The 23,572-nt window shown below is 39.1% G+C and overlaps 1 protein-coding gene across 3 annotated transcripts in view; it reads left to right on the forward strand.

Annotated features, from left to right (window-relative positions):
• Positions 1-5,142, forward strand: part of LOC126188924 (uncharacterized) — a 35,198-nt gene extending 30,056 nt beyond the window's left edge. The window contains exons 4-6 of one of the 3 annotated variants that reach the window (XM_049930640.1): positions 3,017-3,181; positions 3,277-4,212; positions 4,550-5,039. In XM_049930640.1, coding sequence (XP_049786597.1) covers positions 3,017-3,181; positions 3,277-4,212; positions 4,550-4,698 — 1,250 coding nt within the window. In that variant the 3' untranslated portion in view covers positions 4,699-5,039. Of the gene's footprint in view, positions 1-3,016; positions 3,182-3,276; positions 4,213-4,549 lie in introns of all 3 variants that reach the window. The other 2 variants (XM_049930639.1, XM_049930641.1) reach the window with 2 other exon arrangements.
• The last annotated feature ends 18,430 nt before the right edge of the window (positions 5,143-23,572 follow it).

Here is a 23,572-nt window from a genome sequence, read left to right on the forward strand (position 1 = left end):
CACTTTAGCTTACAGCCACAGGAGAAGAAAGAAAAAGAGAAACACACAGAGGCAAGCACAACTCATGCACACATGACTGTCATCTCTGGACCAGAATGCAGTTGTCACATTATGGAATAGCAGTCTGCAGGGGCCAGGTAAGGGGAAGGGACTGTTGTGTATGAGTGGGGGAAGAGAAGAGTGCTGTCTGGCAGAGGCTAGACTGCCAACAAGTGCAACGTCGGGAGGCTGTGGGGCAGGGAGGTGGGGACGGAGGAGGGAGAGCAGAACAAAAAAGGAGAGGAGCAGGGAAAGATGGGCAAGTGCGTTGACAAAGGGTGGCAACCAAAGAGAATGAGAGATGAAAACAGGGATGAGATGATAGGACAGAGGGGGTGGAAAACGTTAGGTGGAGAGTGTGGGGACAGTATGTTACTGTAGGTTAAGGCCAGGATAATTTTGGCTGGATAGCTCCTGTTCCAGCCTCTGATGGTGTAGGAGATGACCATGACAGGACTGGAATATGAAGTGGTGGATTGGGCAGGTCTTGCACCTGTGTCTTCCTCAGGGATATGATTCTTGTGGCGAGGGGTTGGGGTTGGGATTGAGTGTGGCATAGGGATGAGCTAGGGTGTTGTGGAGGTTGGGTGGACAAAGGAATACCGTTTTAGGAGGGGTGGAAAGGATCTTGGGTAGGATGTCCCTCATTTCAGGGCATGATGATAAGTAATCAAAGCCCTGGCAAAGGATGTGGTTCAGTTGTTCCAGTCCGGGGCAATATTGGATCATGAAGGGCAGCACTCCTTTGTGGATAGTTCCTGGGGGGTTGTATGAGGATTGAACGCATCAGGAACAATACCACAGGAGATGTGTTTGCAGACCAGGTCTGATGGCTGGTGCCTGCATGTGAAGGCCTTGGTGAGACCCTCTGAATACTGGACTAGGGAGTTCTTGTCGCTGCAGATACACCCTTCCCATGTGGCCAGGCTGTACCTTCTCCCTATTCTCATCTCCCATCCCCTTTGTGTGGTGCCCTCTGCCAATGCACCCGCATCCTTCCTACTTCTCTCTTTTTTTTTTTTTTTTTGCTCCGTTCCCCATCCCCACCTCCCTGCCCCACAGCCTCCTGATACTGCACCTGTTGCCACTCTGATCACTGCACACTCCACAGGACAGCAGTCTTCTCTCCTCCCAACCATACACTTCTATGCCATGTTGTAATTGCATTCTGGTCCAAGCTAGCAGAGCTGACAGTTGTGTGTGTGTGTGCACCAGTCAGTGAATGTGTGTGTTAGTCACTTTCTTTTCCTGATGAAGACTATGGACAAAAGCTAACGTGTAAGTGCCTTTTAGTTATGCGTGTCTGCAACTTAACATTTCATCTTTACTGTAAGTAGCAATTTATCGTTTCCGTACATTTTTTAAATCTGTAGAACTGTTGCGTATGTTTGAACATGCTTCTCCAAATCTATTAGACGAATTTTCAAACAGTTTTCACAAATAACTTGAGCATTGCTTGAGGCACCCATATTGGCTTTATTTTGTCAAAATCAGATCACAGAAAAAAAAGATATCATAATTGAAATTTTTATCCATACTGATATTATAACTACAAAATTAGCTCTGTTACTTTTTCATTACTAACCCATGAACCATTTTCGATGAAACTTGGTGTGGGGATAAAGTGAACTCTAAAGAAGAACTTGGGATGCTTTAGAATGTGTATAGTACAACCCACTTACTGATTTGAAGACTATTACAGCAAATTAAGGAAAATATTTACTGTCTGAAAAACCCAGTCACTCTTTGACTTTTGATCTTTATCATATATGTGAAAATGCTTTTATTAGTTGATATGTGCTATGTGAAATGATTTAAAGTAATGACTACAATGCTTATACAATCTTCATTGTGTTTAATCCATACTTCTACACTATTTGTTGCATAATGTACACATTGTATAATGTGTAGCTGTTAGACCATAGGGCTGAGTACTTGTCAATCCAACCAATTAGCCTGCTTAGTTTACAATAAATAATGCACAAATGATATCTCCTTTGTGGGATGATGAGAACTTTATTTGTTTATAGGTCGAGTAATACAGAACAACTTTTAGACACAGTATACGTCAAGACAAGACTCGTGAGAAAACAAATGAGATGCCTGATCATTGGTTATTAAGAACTATGCACAGTGACAGGTGAACATAGAATAAACATGAACATATAAATTGCTGTAAACTAGGAGTGAACAGCACGGAGTTAATAGACTAAACACAGTGCACCTGGCAGCCAGTGCAGAACTAATTTGACAGCACAAAGTTGAACATTCGCAACACAACATACGCCTGAAACATTTGTACACTACACTGTACAGAACTGCTGGTTGCGGTCAATACAGCTACTTCAGTAGCACGATGCATGGATGCATGCTGCTAACCATTCCTCTCTGTATGCACTGCTTGGCAGCAACGCTGCACGTGCAGACATATCAGGCATTCGGACAACTTGGGAGGGGGAGATCAGGGAACACATCAAGAGCTATGCTTACCTGAACAGGCAGACACATAAGGGCAACTGATGTTATTGTGCGTACAACTTACTTACAGTCACTCACCATAACAGAACAACTGATAAATGACCGTGAGAGTGTGTGTTTGGGTTCTGTGTGTTTGTGTGTTTGAATGGGTGTACTTCATCACAGAAAGAACAAGAGCTCGAAAGCTAGTGTAAGTACATTTTCAGTTAACAGTTTCTGTGCATCACACTTTGTTTCACTACGGGTGAGTGGTCGTCTTTTCCTTATTTTACATATTTTTCCATCCAGGCATTTCCATTATTGTTTGACATTGATTAAACCAATTGTATATGTAGCCCTTATCCTTTTTAAATTGATTAGATCATTATCTACCTTAGTGACAAACCCGAAAATTATAGGCATTGCTGTAAGAATTTCATTCTCAAATGCGGAAGCTGATGGCATATAAGTTACTTTATTCAGCACAAACATTGTTATTCTGTCTTGATTTTTCCCCCAGAACAGAATTCCAAGATAATTGATTTAATTACACCACCACAAGGAAAGTGTCTCCCAACAAAGAAACCTGTCACCAGTAAACCAACAAGGAAGTTGCCAGTAGCAGCGTCTCCTTCGTTTTTGACAAAATTGCAGGATCTCTCCGAACAGTATAAATACAGTGAAAGTAAGAACTATTTCTATTGTTTGCTGAATTTCTGTATTGATTTCAGAGGAGTATGAAACATGCAATATTGTTTGTATATTTTGCTCTTTTTCCAGATGTGCACTCTGAAGAGAAGGAAGAGGAAGACAGTTTGTGTGATGGAGAGAGTGTTCTTCATCGTACATCACCAAACCGTGATACTGTTAACAGGCGAGAGACAGTTTCGTGCACTTTACTGGTAAAAGATGATTTTGGCATGTTGCTAGAAAATGATGATGATGATGATGTCATCCTACAATGTACCCAGAAAGTGGAAGAGACGATAAATGAATTGAAACATAAAAATTTTGAGCTGCCTAATGCTTCATCATCACCCTGTAACATCTTTAGAAAGTCAAATATGGTTCAGCCAGATGAAAGAGCAGCTTCCAACAAACATGTTGCAAATATGGTGAAGGTACCAAGTGGAAAGAAGGATGTCAGTTCAGAACTGTCACCAGCACCTAAGCCAAGAAGATCGAGAACGCCAGGATCTGCCAAATATTACAAATTTGGCCAATTTATAGGTTATGGTTCTAGAAAGTCCCCAAGAACAAAGAAAAACTTATCTGAATCTTTAACTCATCAGGAAATCCATGATGACTCTCTTGAAAGTGCCCTTCAGACTTTGGTAGATGAAGATTATTCTTTTCTGGACACATCAGCAGGTAGTGATGTGAACAAAACAACAGAAATTAATAAAAGAGGCAGTGGCAAGAAGAAAAGTGTGTGTGACAGTCCTACAGAACGAACTGATGTTACTAAAGTGAAAACTCGTCAGAATGATGTAAGAAATTTGTCTAATGTTTGTCGCCTTACTTCAAAAACGTTAGAACCAACAATAAATGAACGACCAAACACAAAATCTAGATTAGGGAAACCCAACAAAAATTCATTGGACAACCATTGCACTCTTTTATCTGAGAGTGGAGATGCATTCTTTGAAACGGCAGCTTTAGAAGATGACATAGTAAATGAAACTGAATTGGTGAATGTATTGGAAATAGTTGAATGTAAGTATGTTCAGCAATGCAGTTACATTTGAGAACCACTTGCTCCTTATAGCTAGCAATTTTGTGTGTATGTTCTACTTAATAAACTTTTGTTTGAAGATGTCAGTAAGATGAGATCTCCAAGAACACTATAACTCTAACCTGTTGCACTGTAGTCATTGTTATTGCAAGTGATTAACTATTTTCCTTCCTATTAACTTTCAGATGCCATATCTTACACTCACATGATATGGCTATTAAACTAACAGTTTTGTTATGCATTCCAGAGGCAGGATGAATAATTCTTTTAAAACTTGCATTGATGTTTATTAATGAATGTATTGTATTTTCTCTTTAGCTCAGGCAGTTACCAGTTCACCACCTTTAAGATGCACACCAGAAGAAATTCAGAGGAAAAGGATAGAAGCTAAACAAAAATTAGCCAAAAAGAAGTTGAATTCCAAAACAAAAACCTCACTTCCCAGTGTTATCAAGCCCAAAAGATAGCATACTAGTTTAATTTTATGGAACGTAATGATGATGGATATTCTTTTGTATATGCAATCATTTTGGAATAGTATTTTTGGGTCTCACTTTTCTGTGCCCATTGCTGAAAATAAATGAGAGACTGTCATGGTAACCTTCATACTATGATATTCTAAATGAGAGCAACAATATTTTTACATTGTTATTGATCAGTGAGATGTTTAAAAACTGTAACAGCATGTACAAAGTTTTGTGCAACTGCAAATTACTTCTTAAAAATACAGTCTTTTCATATGTCGTGTTGTGTTGTTACCTGGAGGTATTTGTAACTTTTTTAAATAGTATGTACATAGAAAATATCATTATGTTAATTATGGTTTTTTGTTACAGGTGTATTTTCTAACACTGTACTTGTTGAATTAATTCATCATTGTTTACTATATTGCCTGATTTTTCTGGGTGTGTGTGTTGGGGAGGGGGGGGGGGGGCAGTTCCATAAATAGTAACCCAGTGCTTTGCTAAAAACAACTTGTGTTTTCGTCAGCATTCCAGAGCCCACTTCTTATGAATTCTCATTTTGTTTCTAGTCATTATGATTAACAGAGTAATAAATATTATTTCTCATGAATTATTTGTAATTTTTGTGTAATGATAGAAATAAAACAAGTTCATACAGAACTTAGCTGGGTACTTGAAGTGACATATCATTAACTGCAAGAAAGAGTACCATAAGTGAAACAAATTGAGTGTACTTTAATAGCTTACTACAATATTGATACGGAGTACAGTTTATATGTAAACTCCAAAGTGTTAAGAAATTGTGCTTTACTATAAAACTTCATTGTGATCTTTAAAGATTTTATTTTGAAATATCCCAGGTAAGCTATTTCAATAAATTGCACATTTTGTTCAACTTGCCATTGAGTAAAATTGAGATTAGGTTGTGTGAAAGATACCAAATGATCAACAAAGGAGTTGTAAGTAATAATATGTTGAATAAAGAACAACCCATAATCTGCATACTGCAAAGCGCATAACTTGTTTTCCAAAGAGTTTGCAAACTAATTAACAGACAAGTTAAGCTGTAGTGAATGCAAGAGCTACTACACATAAAGAGTTTCGTGAAGATGGTCTACTGACCCACACAAAATCTAAAGAAAATGTTTTTAATAAAAAATATATTAACAGTTTGAAAACCTACTGTTCAGTTACAGCGGAATTGGTCATTAGCGCATTTTCTCACATTGTAGTCCATTCTTGGGAGTTTCAAACCCAACTACATTAAACACATGTTTACACAACTCATATGTATGTTTTCCCACCCTGCTTGTTGTTGTTGTTGTTGTTGTTGTGGTCTTCAGTCCCGAGACTGGTTTGATGCAGCTCTCCATGCTACTCTATCCTGTGCAAGCTTCTTCATCTCCCAGTACTTACTGCAACCTACATCCTTCTGAATCTGCTTAGTGTATTCATCTCTTGGTCTCCCCCTACGACTTTTACCCTCCTCGCTGCCCACCAATGCTAAATTTGTGATCCCTTGATGCATCAGAACATGCCCTACCAACCGGTCCCTTCTTCTTGTCAAGTTGAGCCACAAACTCCTCTTCTCCCCTATTCTATTCAGTACCTCCTCATTAGTTACGTGGTCTACCCATCTAAGTTTCAGCATTCTTCTGTAGCACCACATTTCGAAAACTTCTATTCTCTTCTTGTCCAAACTATTTATCGTCCATGTTTCACTTCCATACATGGCTACACTCCATACAAATACTTTCAGAAACGACTTCTAGACACTTAAATCTATACTCGATGTTAACAAATTCCTCTTCTTCAGAAACGCTTTCCTTGCCATTGCCAGTGTACAGTTTATATCCACTCTTCTTCGACTATCATCAGTTATTTTGCTCCCCAAACAGCAAAACTCCTTTACTACTTTAAGTGTCTGATTTCCTAATCTAATCCCCTCAGCATCAACTGACTTAATTCGACTACATTCCATTATCCTTGTTTTGCTTTTGTTGATGTTCATCTTATATCCTCCTTTCAAGGCACTACCATTCCATTCAGCTGCTCTTCCAAGTCCTTTGCTGTCTCTTGACGCACCTATAATGTCATCGGCAAACCTCAAAGTTTTTATTTCTTCTCCATGGATTTTAATTCCTACTCCAAAATTTTCTTTTGTTTCCTTTACTGCTTGCTCACTATACAGATTGAATAACATTGAGGATAGGCTACAACCCTGTCTCACTCCCTGCCCAACCACTGCTTCCCTTTCATACCCCGTGACTCAACTGGCATGTGGTTTCTGTACAAATTGTAAATAGCCTTTCACTCCCTGTATTTCACCCCTGCCACTTTCAGAATTTGAAAGAGAGTATTCCAGTCAACAGTGTCAAAAGCTTTCTCTAAGTGTACAAATACAAGAAATGTAGGTTTACCTTTCCTTAATCTATCTTCTAAGATAATTTGTAGTGTCAGTATTGCCTCACATGTTCCAACATTTCTACTGAATCAGAATTGATCTTCCCCCAAGGTCGGCTTCTACCAGTTTTCCCATTTGTCTGTAAAGAATTCATTTTAGCATTTTTGCAGCCATGACTTATTAAACTGATAGTTCGGCAAATTTTCACACCTGTCAACACCTGCTTTCTTTGGGTTTGAAATTTTTATATTCGTCTTGAAGTCTGAGGGTATTTCACCTGTCTCAAACACCTTGCTCACCAGATGGTTGAGTTTTGTCAGTGCTGAGTCTCCCATGACTATCAGTAGTTCTAAGGGAATGTTGTCTACTCCCGAGGCCTTGATTTGACTTAGGTCTTTCAGTGCTTTGCCAAATTCTTCATGCTTTCATCTTTGTCTATGTCCTCTACCATTTCCATAATATTGCCCTCAAGTACATTGCCCTTGTATAGACCATCTGTATACTCCTTCCACCTTTCTGCTTTCCCTTCTTTGCTTAGAACTGGGTTTCCATCTGAGCTCTTGATATTCATACAAGTGGTTCTCTTTTCTCCAAAGGTCTCTTTAATTTTCCTGTAGGCAGTATCTATCTTACCCCTAGTGAGATAAGCCTGTACATCCTTACATCCTTACATTTGTCCTCTAGCCATCCCTGCTTAGCCATTTTGCACTTCCTGTCGACATCATTTTTGAGATGTTTGTATTCCTTTTTGCCTGCTTCATTTACTGCATTTTTATATTTTCTCCTTTCATCAATTAAATTCAATATTTCTTCTGCTACCCAAGGATTTCTACTAGCTCTCGTCTTTTTACCTACTTGATCGTCTGCTGCCTTCACTACTTCATCCCTCAGAGCTACCCATTCTTCTTTTACTGTATTTCTTTCCCCCATTCTGTCAATTGTTCCCTTATGCTCTCCCTCAAACTCTCTACAACCTCTGGTTTAGTCAGTTTATCGAGGTCCCCCGTCCTTGATTTTTCACCCTGCTTAGTGCATTCAAATTTGGCAGTATTGGTACTGTTTAGTCGCCACAACTTTTTGCTGCAGAGAGTTCTGAGAGTGGTGGGAGAAGGACATTTGCGGCTGCAGGGATGTGCTGGGAGACAGTGTAATTCAGTGCCAGCAACTTGACAAGTCCTAAAGACTGTTTGCTGTGGCAGGCATTATGCACAGAACTAGCTCATATGAGGTCTGTCCAAAAAATTCCGGAACGTTTGCAATTTCTTGCCAGTGGTGCGTTGGAGTGAAATGTGGTTGGCATCCCTTCACACACCTGTGTCTAATGTGTAACTGCCGGAAGTTTCATTGTATGTCTGTTAGCTATTGTTCAGTCTTGTACTGAGTAGAATGTTGTGTTACACAGTTTGAGAATTTCGAGATAGAGTTAGTGGAGAAACGTGCCTGCATTAAATTTTGTGTGAAACTCAAGAAAATTTTTGCAGAGACACACCAAATGATGCAGGAAGCCCACAGTGATGAGTGCTTAAGCGGTACTCGGTGTTACGAACGGTTCACACAGTGTAAAAATGGCCGGATAGAAGTTACAGATGACACACATTCAAGATGCCCTTCAACTTCTACCGATGACGCACAAATTAGGAATGTCAATGAAACTGTGATGCTAATCGAAGGCTGATTGTCCGAGAAATTGCGGAACAATGTGACATTTCAGTTGGATCATGTCATGAAATCCTGACACTGTACCTTGGAATGCATTGTGTTGCCGCCAAGTTCGTCCCATGCTCATGAGTGAAGACCAGAAAGATCTTCACCTGGCAATCTGTGAAGAGCTTTTGGACTGTGCAAGTGAGAACAAGATGTTCCTTAAGAGAACCATAGCTGATGATGAGATGGGGTCTATAGTTATGAGTTGAGACCAAGATTCAATCTTCACAGTGGGTCAGAAATATTTTCCAAGACCAAAAAAAGCCCATCGGGTCAGATGTCAAAGCCATGCTGATAGTTTTCTTTGACTTTGAAGAATTAGTTCATTATGAATTCCATGCCACATGGCAGTGGTGTTGTCGGGACATGTTGCACCGTCTGTGAGAAAACGTGAAAAGGAAACAGCCTGAAATGTTTCTAGACTATTGGTGGCTCTTGCATCACAATAGCGCACCTACACATTCATCCCTGTTGGTGCGTAACTATTGCATTAAAAGCAAAATCACTGTGCTGCTTCATCTTGCGTATTCTCCAGACCTGTCTCCTTGGATGTTTTTTTTTATTTCCAAAGTTGAAAACCCCATTGAATGGACAAAGATTTGCAACGATAGGTGAGATACAAGAAAATTTGCAGGCGGTGTTTCGCACGATCCAGCGAGAGGCGTACCAAGAATGCTTCCGGAAGTGTAAGTGACATTGTGAGCAGTGTATCAATTGTGGAGGAGAGTATTTTGAAGGAGACCATGCACAATAAGTAAAAGGTAAGCGTTGAAGAAATTTTATGGACGCAGTTCCTGAAGTTTTTGAACAGATCTCGTATAGGTCGGCAGTAGCACTGACGACAGCCAACTTCTGTAGCGACCAAACAGTAAACCGAACAGCGCGAAACTCAGTCCCTGTGTTCTCAGTCTGTGATTTTCTCTTTTATTGAGCAGTGTCCTGCTACGTCATGGATAAAAAACAGTGACGCAGTTGAAAAACAAAGGAAAGTGAAACATAATTCAGGAAGTGTACGAAAATTCACATATGGAGTATGCTGGTATTGCGCGAAAACGGACTCGAAGTTAGCGGGGCTCACAACTCTTAATGTCAAGCCGCCGAGGACGTCATACTCAGTGAGTAGGCCTATTCAAGACCTGAAGATGATGGCAATATATTTGAGTATTGTCAAATATGTTACACACTTTGTTTGTGTTTGCACTCCGGTCACATAGCGGGAGATTCGGATTTTATGCCTGGGAGCGTATGTATGAGCTTTTGTCTGACAAAGGGAGTTCATGGAACGAGCATGTTCGATTTTCTTTACATATATTTATTGGATTTGAAAGTCTGTATGCAGACATCAGTTTCCTAAAGTAGTTCGACAAAAAGAAAAACGTAAAAAAGTAACCTCCAAAAATGAGATGATACTCAACCAAAGTAATTGCAAAACACTTTGCACACCTCCAGTCAATGCCACCTAGGAACAAGGAGCCTGAGACGTCACGGTAGGGGTCTGAGAAGCTAGGTACCGACACATGTGATTCGAAGCGTTTCCACATTGCACTTTGTGCTGATTGTGAGTGGTTATTTGATCTATACTCAGTTACAATGCCCCGAAGGTGTTGTATGCCGAATTGAAGGGGCAATTACGATAATGGACCTAAAGTCAGTGTATTTTATTTTCCATCTGACGAGAATTTAAGACAAAAATGGTTATTGGCTGTTCACAGACAAGACTGGACACCGAGTAAGCACTCTGTTGTAAGTATCAGTGTGTGTGTTTGGTTAGTGTGTCATTGTTACTTGAAATGTAGTCCAGCTGAACAAAATACAGTAAACAGAAGAATGTATTTATAATCTCATACATCATTAATTTTCGTTATATGTTTTAAAGAGAACTATGCTTGTTTTTAGATATGTGAACTGCTTTTCAACAAGGACGATATTTTAAGCAGTACCAGCATGTATGACCCGAAAACTGGTACACTCTTGACAGCACCGTTGGATTGTCGACGCTTGAGAAAAGGTGAGTTACGAAACACACTCTTAGTAAAGTACAGTGGCATAAGAACTATCTTTGTTTCACTTGTATGCTGTGGGATCGATTTCATACTTCGTTATTAATTTTTCAGATGCTATCCCATCGAAGTTGCCTGGATGCTTATCTTGTCGAGTCATCAAACTGCAGTACGAGAGGACCCAGAAATTCGTAGGGGGCATTTAGAAAATCGTGCTCTTCAAATTGCTATCCAAGAGAGTGTGGACACACTTGCGAAAATGGTTGATGCGATATCATTCGATAGTTTAGAACAACTGAAAACGAAGTTGTGTGAATGTAAAAAGCACAGTGACTGGGTAGTGATGAACAAATCTGACAGTGTGAGCCTAGTGTTACTAAAGCATAATCCTTACCCAAAAAATTTTTGCCATGTAGTTATAAGCAGTGGTTTATTACTCAGTGTCTTCAATAATGATATTGAAATGAAATGTATTGGAAACATGAAATTTCCCATGAAAGTAAACAACATACAGGTGGTAAGTGATGTTCTTAAGAACATTTACCTTCTGTATAATAGTTCTGAGGCTCCTGTAGATAACATTTTGTCTTTAATTGACCAGTTATTGCAAAATTTATTAGAAAAGTTGCCAGGAAACAAAACTAAAATTACATTTTTTAAGGAACAGATTTCATTTTTGAAGTGCAGAAGTGCAACTCAATTTACGTATGATACTAACTCTATGATAATGTGGTCATTATTACATTCTATTAGCCCACATGCCTACAAATTTTTGAGGAACAGTGATAGTTTTTCTATGCCTAGTCCTAACACCCTTTCAAGGCTTTGCAGTACACTCTCAACAAATCCTGTCATTGAACAACAAGGTGATCAGTTTATGAGCTACATCACAAATAAAGTAAGTACTTTATCCTCAGATGATAAAACTGTGCTCCTGTTGATGGATGAAATTCATCTAAAGTCTCAGCTTGATTACAAAGCTGGAAATGTTGTAGGATGTGCCTTTAACACTGACAGATTTTTGTGTGCAACCAGTGCCTATGTTTTTATGATTCAGAGCATGGAATCACCTTACAAATATGTGGTATCTATTCTGCCAGTTCATACTATTCAGGGTGATGTTCTGTTCTCTTACATTAAAACAGTCATTCTTAAATTAGAAGCAGTTGGAATTGAGGTGGTTGGTATAGTATCAGACAATAATGCAATTAATAAAAAAGTAGTGTCTAAGTTTTCTACTCCTCCAGATGTGAAAATAAAGTATGATCACCCTGTACAATTCTCCAAATCGCCCATTGTATTATTTTTTGGACACTGTCCATATTTTGAAGTGTATCTGCAATAACTGATTTAAACAAAAGGAGCAGATCTTGTGTTTTCTTGACTTCAGTGACAGTTTGAAGGGAGGTTTGTCATCTGTTGGAGCACTGAAAGAACTGCACTTAATAGAAAAAGATGAACTGCTGCAATATGGCAGTTCCTTAACTTTGAAGTCTCTCTTTCCTAACTCAATTGAGCGCCAAAATGTCAAGTTAGTGTTGCGTATTTTCAATGATATGACAGTTGTTGCTTTGGACACATTTGGTTCAAAGAAAGCAATTAGCAACTGGGAAAGTACTGCAACATTCATAAAAATAATAAATCGTTGGTGGGATATTGTAAATGTAAAAACATTACTCGGGGGACAGAGGTTAAGAAACATTTTTCAAGAACCTGTGACTAGTAATTCCCATCACATACAAGAATTCTTACAGTGCTTCATCTCATGGTTATGTTCTTGGGAAGATTGTAGTGATGAAAGAAAACTTACTCGAGAGACACACAGCGCTTTGAAACACACAACTGTTACTTTGATTGACTTTAGTGACTACTGGCTTTCTGAGAAAAACAGATCCTATTTGCTGTTAGGAAAAGTACAGACAGACAGTTTAGAAGACAGGTTCAGCAAATACCGCCAGCTATGTGGGGGAAATTATCATGTTTCTCTAAGACAAGATTTTGAAACTGAACAAAACATAAGGGCAGAGTCTATGTTTTCCCTTGTGCTTCAGTCAAAAGTAGTTGGGGACGTTGTTATTAAGACCACTGATATTTTTTCTACTCATACTGAAATTCAGGGATTAAAGAAAATCAATACCAGAATTTTCAAATGTAGCAGTAGATGAAAATGCAGGGTGTATACAACCTGGGAGATCCGGCTAAAACGCGGGAATTTTTTCATCCGGGAGAAAACCACGAAATTTTCATTGTTTTAGTTTTCAGTTAAATTTTTGTAACTTTGACTGGCAAAAACCAATACTCTAACAAAGAATATTACTGTATCTCGCCACTGCAGAATAATACTGCAGCAATAAAAAACAAACGAGAGAAAAAAAACGAAAATAGAACTTAAGTTGCAAAGGAAATGCACCAATACAACAACAACGCACAGTGCTCAAACAAGCGTCTGCCGACAGCAAAATGTGTCAAAGGCTTTAGGAAGCTATGCAATGTAACTTAACAACAAATTGCCTCCGATGAGCGTGACGTCACAACTGTTTACATTAGATTTGTTTGAGCGGTTGCGAGTGAGCTTATGTGCATGTGCAGTTGAGTCGTATGCGTAGTACCTTCTCCCGCTTCTCGCTACAGAAGTGTGGCAGTTAGCTGTATAAGCAATAGCAGCAAGCAGCCAGATGCTATCCAGAAGAATTTTACTGGTGCGCCTAAGCTGCCAGATTCACATATGCGCAACAGCACGGAACTAGGGGCTGGGGACAAACCAGGATATCTGCCCCGGGTGGCAGTTTCAGGGGGGGGGGGGGGGGGGGGAATTCATATTATTGAGGAAAAAGACCTTTTTTCATGAAGCACCTGGCATTCAGCGCAATTTGGTCTATCAACTACTCATATGATTTTGAACACATCCCTGTTGGTTTTTGAATAAATTCTAAGTTGATTTCTGAATGAACCATAAGTTGATTTTTGGGCGCGTCCATAGTGTACGTGATGTCTCTGCCAGGGGAATCACCGTCACATCTAGAAATAAACTTTCCTGCAGACAAAAGGGGACAGGTCTATATGGGCAGAGCGGAATAAAGTCGAACGGGTGAATGTCAATCACTTTTTATGCGGTTGACTGGGTTTGTAAATTATCAGTGTTGTTATAATTACTAGCGAATTCCATAGATTCAGACTACCAGAGTGGAAATAAACGATTAATCGGAATAACAGGCAACAAAGATTACGTATTATCTTCTCTGTGCATCCAAGAAAGTGAAATTTTGACAGAAAATCTTTGGCCAGACCACTACACTACTAAGGACCAGTTATACAGTCCCCGGCTAGCAGCCGCTAAAGTTCTATTTTGGGAGTAGCGTGGAAAACACGTTGTACGAACACGTTATAACGCCTAACCGGAGAATAAATGCGGGATAACTAAACCGGTGATTGTGGCAGGGTTAGTGAAGTTAACCAGAGAATAAGTTTTGACACTGGCAGGAATAGTTACAGAATTAGTGACGACAAGATTGTTTGTTAGAATGAGGAAGGAGAAGAAACAGACTCTAACAAATTACGGAAAAATGTGACGAATCCAAATTGATATAAAAATTTCGTTCTCCTACTTTTCGATCTCAAGCTTCAGAAGTTAGAGAATATGAGTGAAATGTGGAACTATTTCCTAACAGAAAACTTTTTGCTTTTAGTAGGCCTAATAGGCATTTGATTTGGTACTTCGTGAATTATATACCGTCGTGTTATAAAAATGACCATTTGTGTCAAAACAGTCTCGTTTATTTGGTGTGTGTAACAATTGCTGCAATATTAGGCAGGCCTCTTTCGTTTTATCTAGCAGACAGTGACAAAATACACGTAACCAGATCGAAGAACCACAACAGTCTTGGGTACAATTTGTATTAACAGCTTTTCTAGTAGTAGACAATAACATTTCATTTTTTCATGTAGCAAAATATTGACGAACTTCGATGAGGTAATAGTCTTTCCCAGAAAAGAAAGTACGCCACATAAAGCGGTGCCAAGATTACATAGAAAAACAAGCTAGCACTTAAGGATTGAAGAAATGTGTACGGTCTTGCTTGTCTCTTGTCTTTACTCGTATTATGTATCCTATATTTAATTTTATGTCACACAGAACAGCAAGTTACTAGCTAATAGGCAGTTAAGACTGCAGATTTTCTGAAGAGTTCTTGTCTGCCAGTTACAAATAATCCCATCCAGTACTAATTGCAAGATTCTTTTTAAGAGGGGCAGGATGTCAAACCAGTAGACTGCGAGCAGGAGAGGCACCACAGGACATTTTAATTTCCCCTGGTCTGAATATATATGGATGGCCCCTTTACAAAATACGACACGTTTCAGTTCCACAGAGCGAAATACAGAGACATTTGATGGAAGAATGCTGTGTGAAGAGGCGCGGCACTGCACTTAGGCACACTTGAGACCAAATAACATGTCTTACGTTCCCTCTTCAGAAAGATGTGCGCTACAAAATGAAGGTATTTTTGAAAAGTCGATTTTTTTTTAATTTTTGGCGTCCTACCTCAAACGCTCGAAGGTGGGGTAGCGCCACTATCTAATATTGCCCCAGTTCGGAACTATCATAGATCCGGACCTGATGCACACAGCAGTCTGAGTTGTAGTCGGGAGGTGGTAGTCTCCACGTGACCTGTGTTTACATGAACTGATTTTGCTGTTTCCTCTTGGTTTATTGCTCTCACGTCAAACGAAAACAAAACGGATTTCTGTGGCCGGGAGCTATCAAGTGAATTAAAATACATTCACATAATTACGGAAGGCTGAAATATGTTATTAATTTCAGATTTTATTTTGTTGCCGCCTTTCTGACAGTCAAGTGTTAATCGCGTTGCAGAACAATGAAGTTATTGTTGTCGGTTTGTCAATGAAATTTGACTTTTATTAATCTTTTCTGCTGAGGCAGTCAATTTATTTGAAAAGAAGTGTTTAATTCCACACTATTGGCTAGTTTCAACTGTTCGCTGCATTTCAAGTGCACGTTTTCATCTTCTAGCACATATGGCATTATGCTATAGTAAAGAACCAAACATGAAATAATACAGTACTGGTACTCCAAGAAAATGTACATCTGAATCTGGACATACGAATGTGCACTTTAAGCTGAATTATGCATTTTAGTATGGCTGACAAAATTCCCATGGTCCTGGAGTATCCTCTAATGTCTTGGTTTTTTTTATGACACAATGTAAGATCTTTTAATGTTTTGCACGTACGAAGGTACGGGCATCCTGGGTCATCGTAGCTGCGCAAGCGCGGCGTCGCCTCTTATCTGGCGCTCTCTGGCAACTGCTGAAACCAATCTATTTCTAACAGGTCGCGGGAAAATATTCCGAATGGTTGTTTGAAAAGCGTTACTTTCAAAAAAAATTTCCTTTTACGCAGGATGAACTCTGCGCACGAATGTCCGATAAATTTCTTAAATCGCAGAGTGTTTGACTCTCATTCAAAAATCAAATCTTTGAGGACGACCATTTCGAATATTTTCGAGCTCAGAAGATCAGACAGTTATGTCGTTGTTAAAAATTTTACTGGCACATTTGTGTGTTGTATCTTCAAGTGTAACATGAGCAAAATAGATCAACATTATGTGTGAAAGCTTAGCTTCTCTTGCAGCTTATTAATCTTAGAGACCAATATTATACGTGAAAGCTTTTCTTTTCTTGTAACAACACTATGTATATTAATTTAGACCATTACCTTTTCCAATTTGTGTGTTCACGCTACTTAACAGTGATGTTGCTATTGGCTGATTACACCACGTATCCTATGCTCTGACTATCCTCTGTCATTGGCTGGCGAGGTCTCTTGACATGAGCTACGACTGGCTTACAAAAGTGCATCACAGTCTCTATTTCAATCCTTCGGAAACTAACATGCGGTATTTGGTGGAATTCGAATTTATACTTTCGTGCAATACGAAAATATGCAGTGTGCATGTTGCTGCACATCAGACATCTTTCCAAAACGTGGTTTTTCCTCGAGTTTCGTTTTCTAAAGTGCTGGGAAATTCTACGCTGGTGTATAAAACCACAACCATTTAAAGGATTGATAAGTTTTACAGTTCTGAGGAAAAGTGTACTGTTACTTACCACGGAAAAAGTGTATTTTCATCCGGGAGAAAGTGTATTTTTAACTTGGAAATCCGGGAATTTTTTTCCTCGTCCATGTATGCACCCAGAAATGATGTTGATGGAATAGATGAGAATATTTGGCCACAGTTGCATTACATAGCAGGTTACTGCTCACACCAAGCTATTAAAAAAACCATTGTGAATATTGTAAGGTATTCCTTACTACAGATGAAATGAAGCAGGGTGATGATTTGATTATGGTGAAAGACATCCTGCAGATGATGTAGTAGTGAGTGTGACATACGTCTATTTAACTCTACAGAAAATTCTGAAAGGCCAGGAAATTTTATTTTTAGAACAGGCAAATCAGAGAAATGTACTTGTGAAGGTAGCATCCCACAACATTCCCAGCAAACTTTTTTTATGCATTTCACTGTAAAAATACACACTCACTTGATTCAGTCATGAATTGCTTACTGTTTTGCTATGCAAATATTTTGCTAAACAATTTCACCAAGAGGAGAAATGATGAAACTACTGTTAAAAAAGTAACTGTGTACAAAAGATTGAAAAAATGTTAAATTATACTGTGGTTGTATATTTTCACTGTTTGAGGCTTGGGAAGATGGTGTGAAATAAATGTTATTTTTATTTTCTGTTTTTATTTCATGTACAGTATACCATACATCTTGTTGGTAAATGCTATGTATTGGACCCCTTATGCTCTCTTCGATATGGTGCAACCGTAAACATGAGGCTTTGTTACAGATTAATTTGCTACCACAAATTCTCTGTGAAACCCGAATCTCATAGAATTAGGGGAATAGTCTTTTCTGTTCATCAGTAAATATATAATTAATGCTGCTCCTGCTCTATGGTTGACAAGTTTTTGTATATACTTTTGTCCAGTCAGTAAATTAATTATTCTCACAAGGAGAACAATTCATTGCCAGTATTAGCATGTTAGTCTGCCATCATGATAAGTAAACATTAATCTGCAGAACAGATCCAGTCTGTCAATACAACCAATATTTTGGGGAGGAGGAGGGGACAACGTAACTTTAGCTATTCTTCATTTGAGAGAAATTCTATGCAATTTTATTTGATAACGTTTTTGGAGTTTGGAATAGCAGTGCTTGTTTTCCTCTGGGACAACATTAAATAGTGAATAATAAAAGAATTTTATTTCATTTAGCTATTGCAGCAATAGACAGTCAAATTACAAATGTTAAAAAATGAATACAGCATGTGTACAAAAATTACTTTACACAAATTGAAAAACAATATGTTACAACAGATTTTCCATAAAGTAAAATATTCAAGCTAAAACGATTTATGTAGTACATCTTAAATTGAAATCATTAAGGAAATTATAGTACACTCACCTAGCAGTTATCACTGTGATATTTATACTCATACATTCAAGTGAGTAGGAAGGATTTACCAATAACCAATTGTACTACTTGTGCTTGAATAAATCAAATTAAGCTTCTACCCATTCTAGAGGCAGTTTGTTAAACAGCTTCATACTCACTAAATTGCTGTTTTATGATTTAGATAATCAGCAGTAAGGTATGTGAAGATGCCTACTATTTCTGGTTCTGGCATTACTGAAGATTGGGATACCACTCATCTGCTTTCACAAATGGCCCTATATATGACGTTTTTAATTTTTACAACACTGTAATACCTATTGCCAATGATCAATGTATCAAATGACAAGTATTTTAATTAAAAGATGGGGATCAGTATGTGGATGGGTGAATATAAATTGATCAGTTTGTACAGTAAAAAGTATTAACAGGTTCTTAAGATATGTCATTATGTGAAGCTGATGGGTGGTGTCCCATTCTTCAGTTAAACCCCAGTTCCATGACAGTGTAAATCCTGCCTAAGCTGGTATTCTGGTAAGTTAGTCTTTCTATACAGTAGAACAGTGTAAATGTGCAAGTGTATAACAGTTAATATTTTCAAGTTGATAAACAATGGCTTCCAGTGGGCAAGTTTTTCAGAGTTTGTAATAATTCTAATGTGTGGTTCCCATGTCAATTTGTAATACCTAATAACTTAACACTACATAGTCTTCTATTGGCAAATCTCTTAAACTAAGTAGTATGTGGAAGGTTCAGTGAAGTTTGCACTAGTTTCTGTACAGTAATGTTTTCTTAAGTATAAAACTGTAGATGACTGCCAAATGAGGTATCTGTCATACAAAAATAAAATTTGACATAAATACAAGTCTCAGAGTATCTACTTCGATTCATTGTCAGGCTTTCCATTTACGGTACCACATTTTCAATTAAATTATGCAAAGCGACTTACACGGTGAAAATAGTGCTGTCAGAGTTATGGAATTAGAAATTCGCATTTTCAAAACGCGAGTGATGGAAATTACGAAAAAGTTTTTTCACCTTCGGAGCTACAGTTTACGACATTTGAAAAATTTAATTCTGAAATGAGAAGTTTTAATGTTTGTTTACACATTTACTTAAAAAAACAATGCATAAATTAACCAGGAAAGTGTTGAATGTCTTTATATACGTGACACTGCTGATTACAGAAATTCGCAGTTGCAAAACGCGTGAGTGACTGGAATTACGAAAAAGTATTTTCACCTTTGGAGCTATAATTTACGAAATTTGAACAATTTAATTCTCCATTGAGAAGAATTAGCGTTTGTTTACAGATTTATGTATAAAACACTATGAGTAGTCTACCAGGAAAGTGTTTAATGTTTTCATATACGTGGCGCAGAGCCTAACAAGCCGCTCGGCATTTCAGACCCGTAGCCATGACGTCATGAGTTGCGCTGTGAGGCCTTGTCCCTAGGTGGCGATGGTTCAGATCTGAACAACATGATGTTTTTTTTATACTTTTATTTAAATTTATATTTTTTGTCAAGTGTAAATGATATATATTGAATTATAATTTTGCAATGAAAATAAAATTTTATTTATAGCATTTTACTTATGTGTAACAAACTAATATTTGATACAGATAAGCTAAATGAGTTACAAACATCAGTAAAACGCCCCTTTATTTGCATATATGTTACGAGAGGTACTGTGGCTGCGCACCTTTCAAAGTTATCCTTGGACTGAAGCGCCCCAGTGAGGCCATACTGGATTTCGTCAAGCTCGTATTTGATATGTTTTTATATTATAACCACATTATAACGTATGGTATGTCCTATAACAGAGTGCTATTCTAAACAGTAGCGCAATGAAGATCTGTCAGAAAGGTATAATTTATTGGTATTAAATGTTAGATAATGAGTTATTGGCATTTTAAGGCTTCAGGGGAGATATATGACACAGGACAAAGTTGTGATGTAGTGGGTAAAGTCCTCGGAAGTGATTAAAGAGGTGGACTTCTCTTACATACCACTACAAGATCCATGGGTTGATGCATGGCATGACACGTGACAGTTACCTTTCTAGAGCTGACTGCAGGAATGATCACTTCATCTAGCACACATAGCCTCCACACACTCAGCGGCGCATCTTCCTGGCCTCAGTATCTCATCTCATCCAGCATAATCTTCCAGCGACCACAATCTATAATTGCTTGAGAAGCTTTCAAAAAGTCCCATCTGAGAATGACATCTTGACTACACTCTTGTAAGACGATGAATTCTAAGGGCTGTGTATGGTCACTTATACCCACTTGAATGGTACATCTTCCTGTAGGTTTTACATATTTCCCATTAGCCACTTCAGCAGAAATGTTTTGCTGTCGACAAATACGGTTTTCTGCAACTGGCGACGGTACTTCTCCGAAATCACTCAATATAATGCTCCAGAGTCCACAGAGATTGGGCTGTTTGGCCATCCATGAGGATATCGACGTAGTTTCCTAACATTTTTGTAGTGATCGACGGAGGAGAATTTTTCTCTTCGGCGGCCTCACCTCCAAGGAAGGTCGCACCCTTTAGTTTTCCAGGTTGCGGCCTCTAAGTGATCGGCTCGAGCTTCTAAACGGTGACTGAGACCTTGATCAGCATGTTGGAGACCGTCCTCTCCAGCGGCTAGCTTGCGGCGATGGTGACCTATGTCGTCCTGCACCCACATATTCTTGTTCATCATTGTCGTCCCAGAGTTGGCGTCGGCTAAGATCAGCCTGCTGTCTTCTGGCGCAGGTGTCATCAAATATCCGCTGCCTATCTCGACAATAGCGCACCACATGTCCCAGTCGTCTGCATACTGGCTGGTTATCCTGGGTCCTCCAGACATCAGTCTTCCTTGGTGTCCAAACAGGTTCCAAACAGGCCTGAGTCTCGACTTTTTCACCGTTTTAAAGGGAAATGAAGAAAGAGAGATTGGGTTCAATGTCTTTACCACTTCCCCCCTTATGACCTCTTGAAGCGTCTCGGTTTTTTGCTCGCCACGCAATCCAAGTCCTTCTGAACTTCCTCTCTCACTATCTGACAAAGAACACTTGTGAAATCAGTTGCTTCCTCCATCACACACATCGATACGATGTTTGGAAGCCGTTCAAACTTGTTGCGTGTAATTCTTTTTTGATGCATTGTCTCGATATACTGGCACCATTTTCTGAAGTCGTCTGCTGTCAAAACCTCCTTCAGGAGTACGTCTGGATACATGTCCTCAGCAACATCCTTTGTAAGATGTGCAACCTTATCTTCCTCCTTCATTCTAGGATCCACTATTTTACACAGCTCCAAGACGTCTTGGATGTAAGATGTTGTAGTTTCTCCTGGACGCTGTGCCCTGCACTTTAATTTATCTTCAGCCTTGCACTTCTGTCGTTGTGCTCGCCAAAATACTTGCACAGTTCCGCCTGTAATACTTCCCAGCGGGTGAACTTCTCCTTGTTGTTCTCATACCATTGCTTGGCAGTGCCCTCCAAGTAGAAAAATACGTTAGCGAAACACACGGTGTCATCCCATTTGTTAAATTTGGCTATGCGCTCATATACCTTCAGCCACTTGTTTGGATCTTGGCCAACGTCACCAGAGAACCCGGAAGGACGTCTCATGTGTTGGCACATAGTTGCTGTCATCGTAACGTCCTCTTCTTCTTGTCTCCAGTAGATTGCGATCTGTTGAATATGGTTCGAACTCAGGTTTCTCGCCACGTAAATGGCGGCTCGGTTATGGCCTGATGGGAGCCACAGTGTCGTCGATAATTTGTGCTACCACAGGTTCCAATACCCAGCGTCTCCACCAGAATAATGTCACGTAGAAGAACGTGTAATTAGATGAATGATGAACACTAACTTCACTTAACGAAGGTTTATTCAGCACTTGCACATACAAGAGCGCAGAGCGAACTGCCTCCGGCCAGTACACATACATTATATATACAGCTACAGAACATTCCAGTAAAATGATTTTTGACATTTGTGGATACTTCTAGAATGTACTCGAACTGAATATAGAAATTAAAATTGTACAGTCCAGGTGAGTTTTGCTCCATGCAACAGTGAAGTATCATAACCACTACACCACGGTGGTACTCAGGTTCTTCTGCAACAATATTAGGGAAATCATGCAGTCTATCTTCCCCACGTGGCAAGGTAATCGACAGCTGCAGGTCAGACAACCTGACAGACAAACGCGTAATGAAAACAACGCAGAGCGAAATTATGTAAGCCACACTGTTCCTCAGTATGGTAACATGCAAATAGCTACGCCTATGTATGGACCCACAAGTGGTGAAAGAGTGCTGTGTAATAACACTGGATACAAGACAAACCGAAGTATGTCTTACACAGAGCCAGGCATACCAATTTGGACAAACGTACTGCAAGAGGAAAGTTTAATCAAACATCATGAGTTCCAAACTTTCAACAATGATGATAAGGATATTCACATGGTGGATTAAAAATGGCTCTGAGCACTATGGGACTTAACATCTATGGTCGTCAGTCCCCTAGAACTTAGAACTACTTAAACCTAACTAACCAAAGGACATCACACAACACCCAGTCATCACGAGGCAGAGAAAATCCCTGACCCCGCTGGGAATCGAACCCGGGCGTGGGAAGTGAGAACGCTACCGCATGACCATGAGCTGCTCACATGGTGGTATTCATAAAGAATTTCGCAAGTGTTCTGGGAAGATCATGGACAGAAAGACAGAAAATTCAGTTTGTCATCTCACATGTCACTGGAGATGCATCACTATGGGCACTCCAAGTTGCAGAGACATTCAATACATTTCTGGATTTTGAGAAATTTTGTAGGATGGTTCTAGTCGACATGTATGTTGGAACATCCTAGGAAGCTTGTATACAGCCCAGATTTATACAATCCCAATGTGCTAAATCTCAGAAAATACTTCGAGAAATATATTAACATGACCAGATACTGGGATGAACCGATCTCTCACAGCGGCGTTCTCACGATATTAAAAGCTCGTCTTCCCATAAATGCATGAGAGAAATCAGTCAGTGTTCCTTATACTGACCTGGAGAATTTCCTGTCAGTAATCGATTCCTTGGACCTCACTCGGGAGGACACCAAAAAATCGGACGATAACAACTGGAATAATAATAATTAACATAATGATGACAAAGGCAGAAACTGCGGTTTCGGGCAAAATAACATCAGAAACAACACTCAGAACAATAACAGTAGGCAAAAATGTAATGGCGATGGTTAATAACTACCAAGCTGCGAATAACAACAATGGAAACTA

The sequence above is a fragment of the Schistocerca cancellata genome, chromosome 5 (genome assembly GCF_023864275.1).
Source record: "Schistocerca cancellata isolate TAMUIC-IGC-003103 chromosome 5, iqSchCanc2.1, whole genome shotgun sequence".
NCBI classification, from domain to species: domain Eukaryota; kingdom Metazoa; phylum Arthropoda; class Insecta; order Orthoptera; family Acrididae; genus Schistocerca; species Schistocerca cancellata.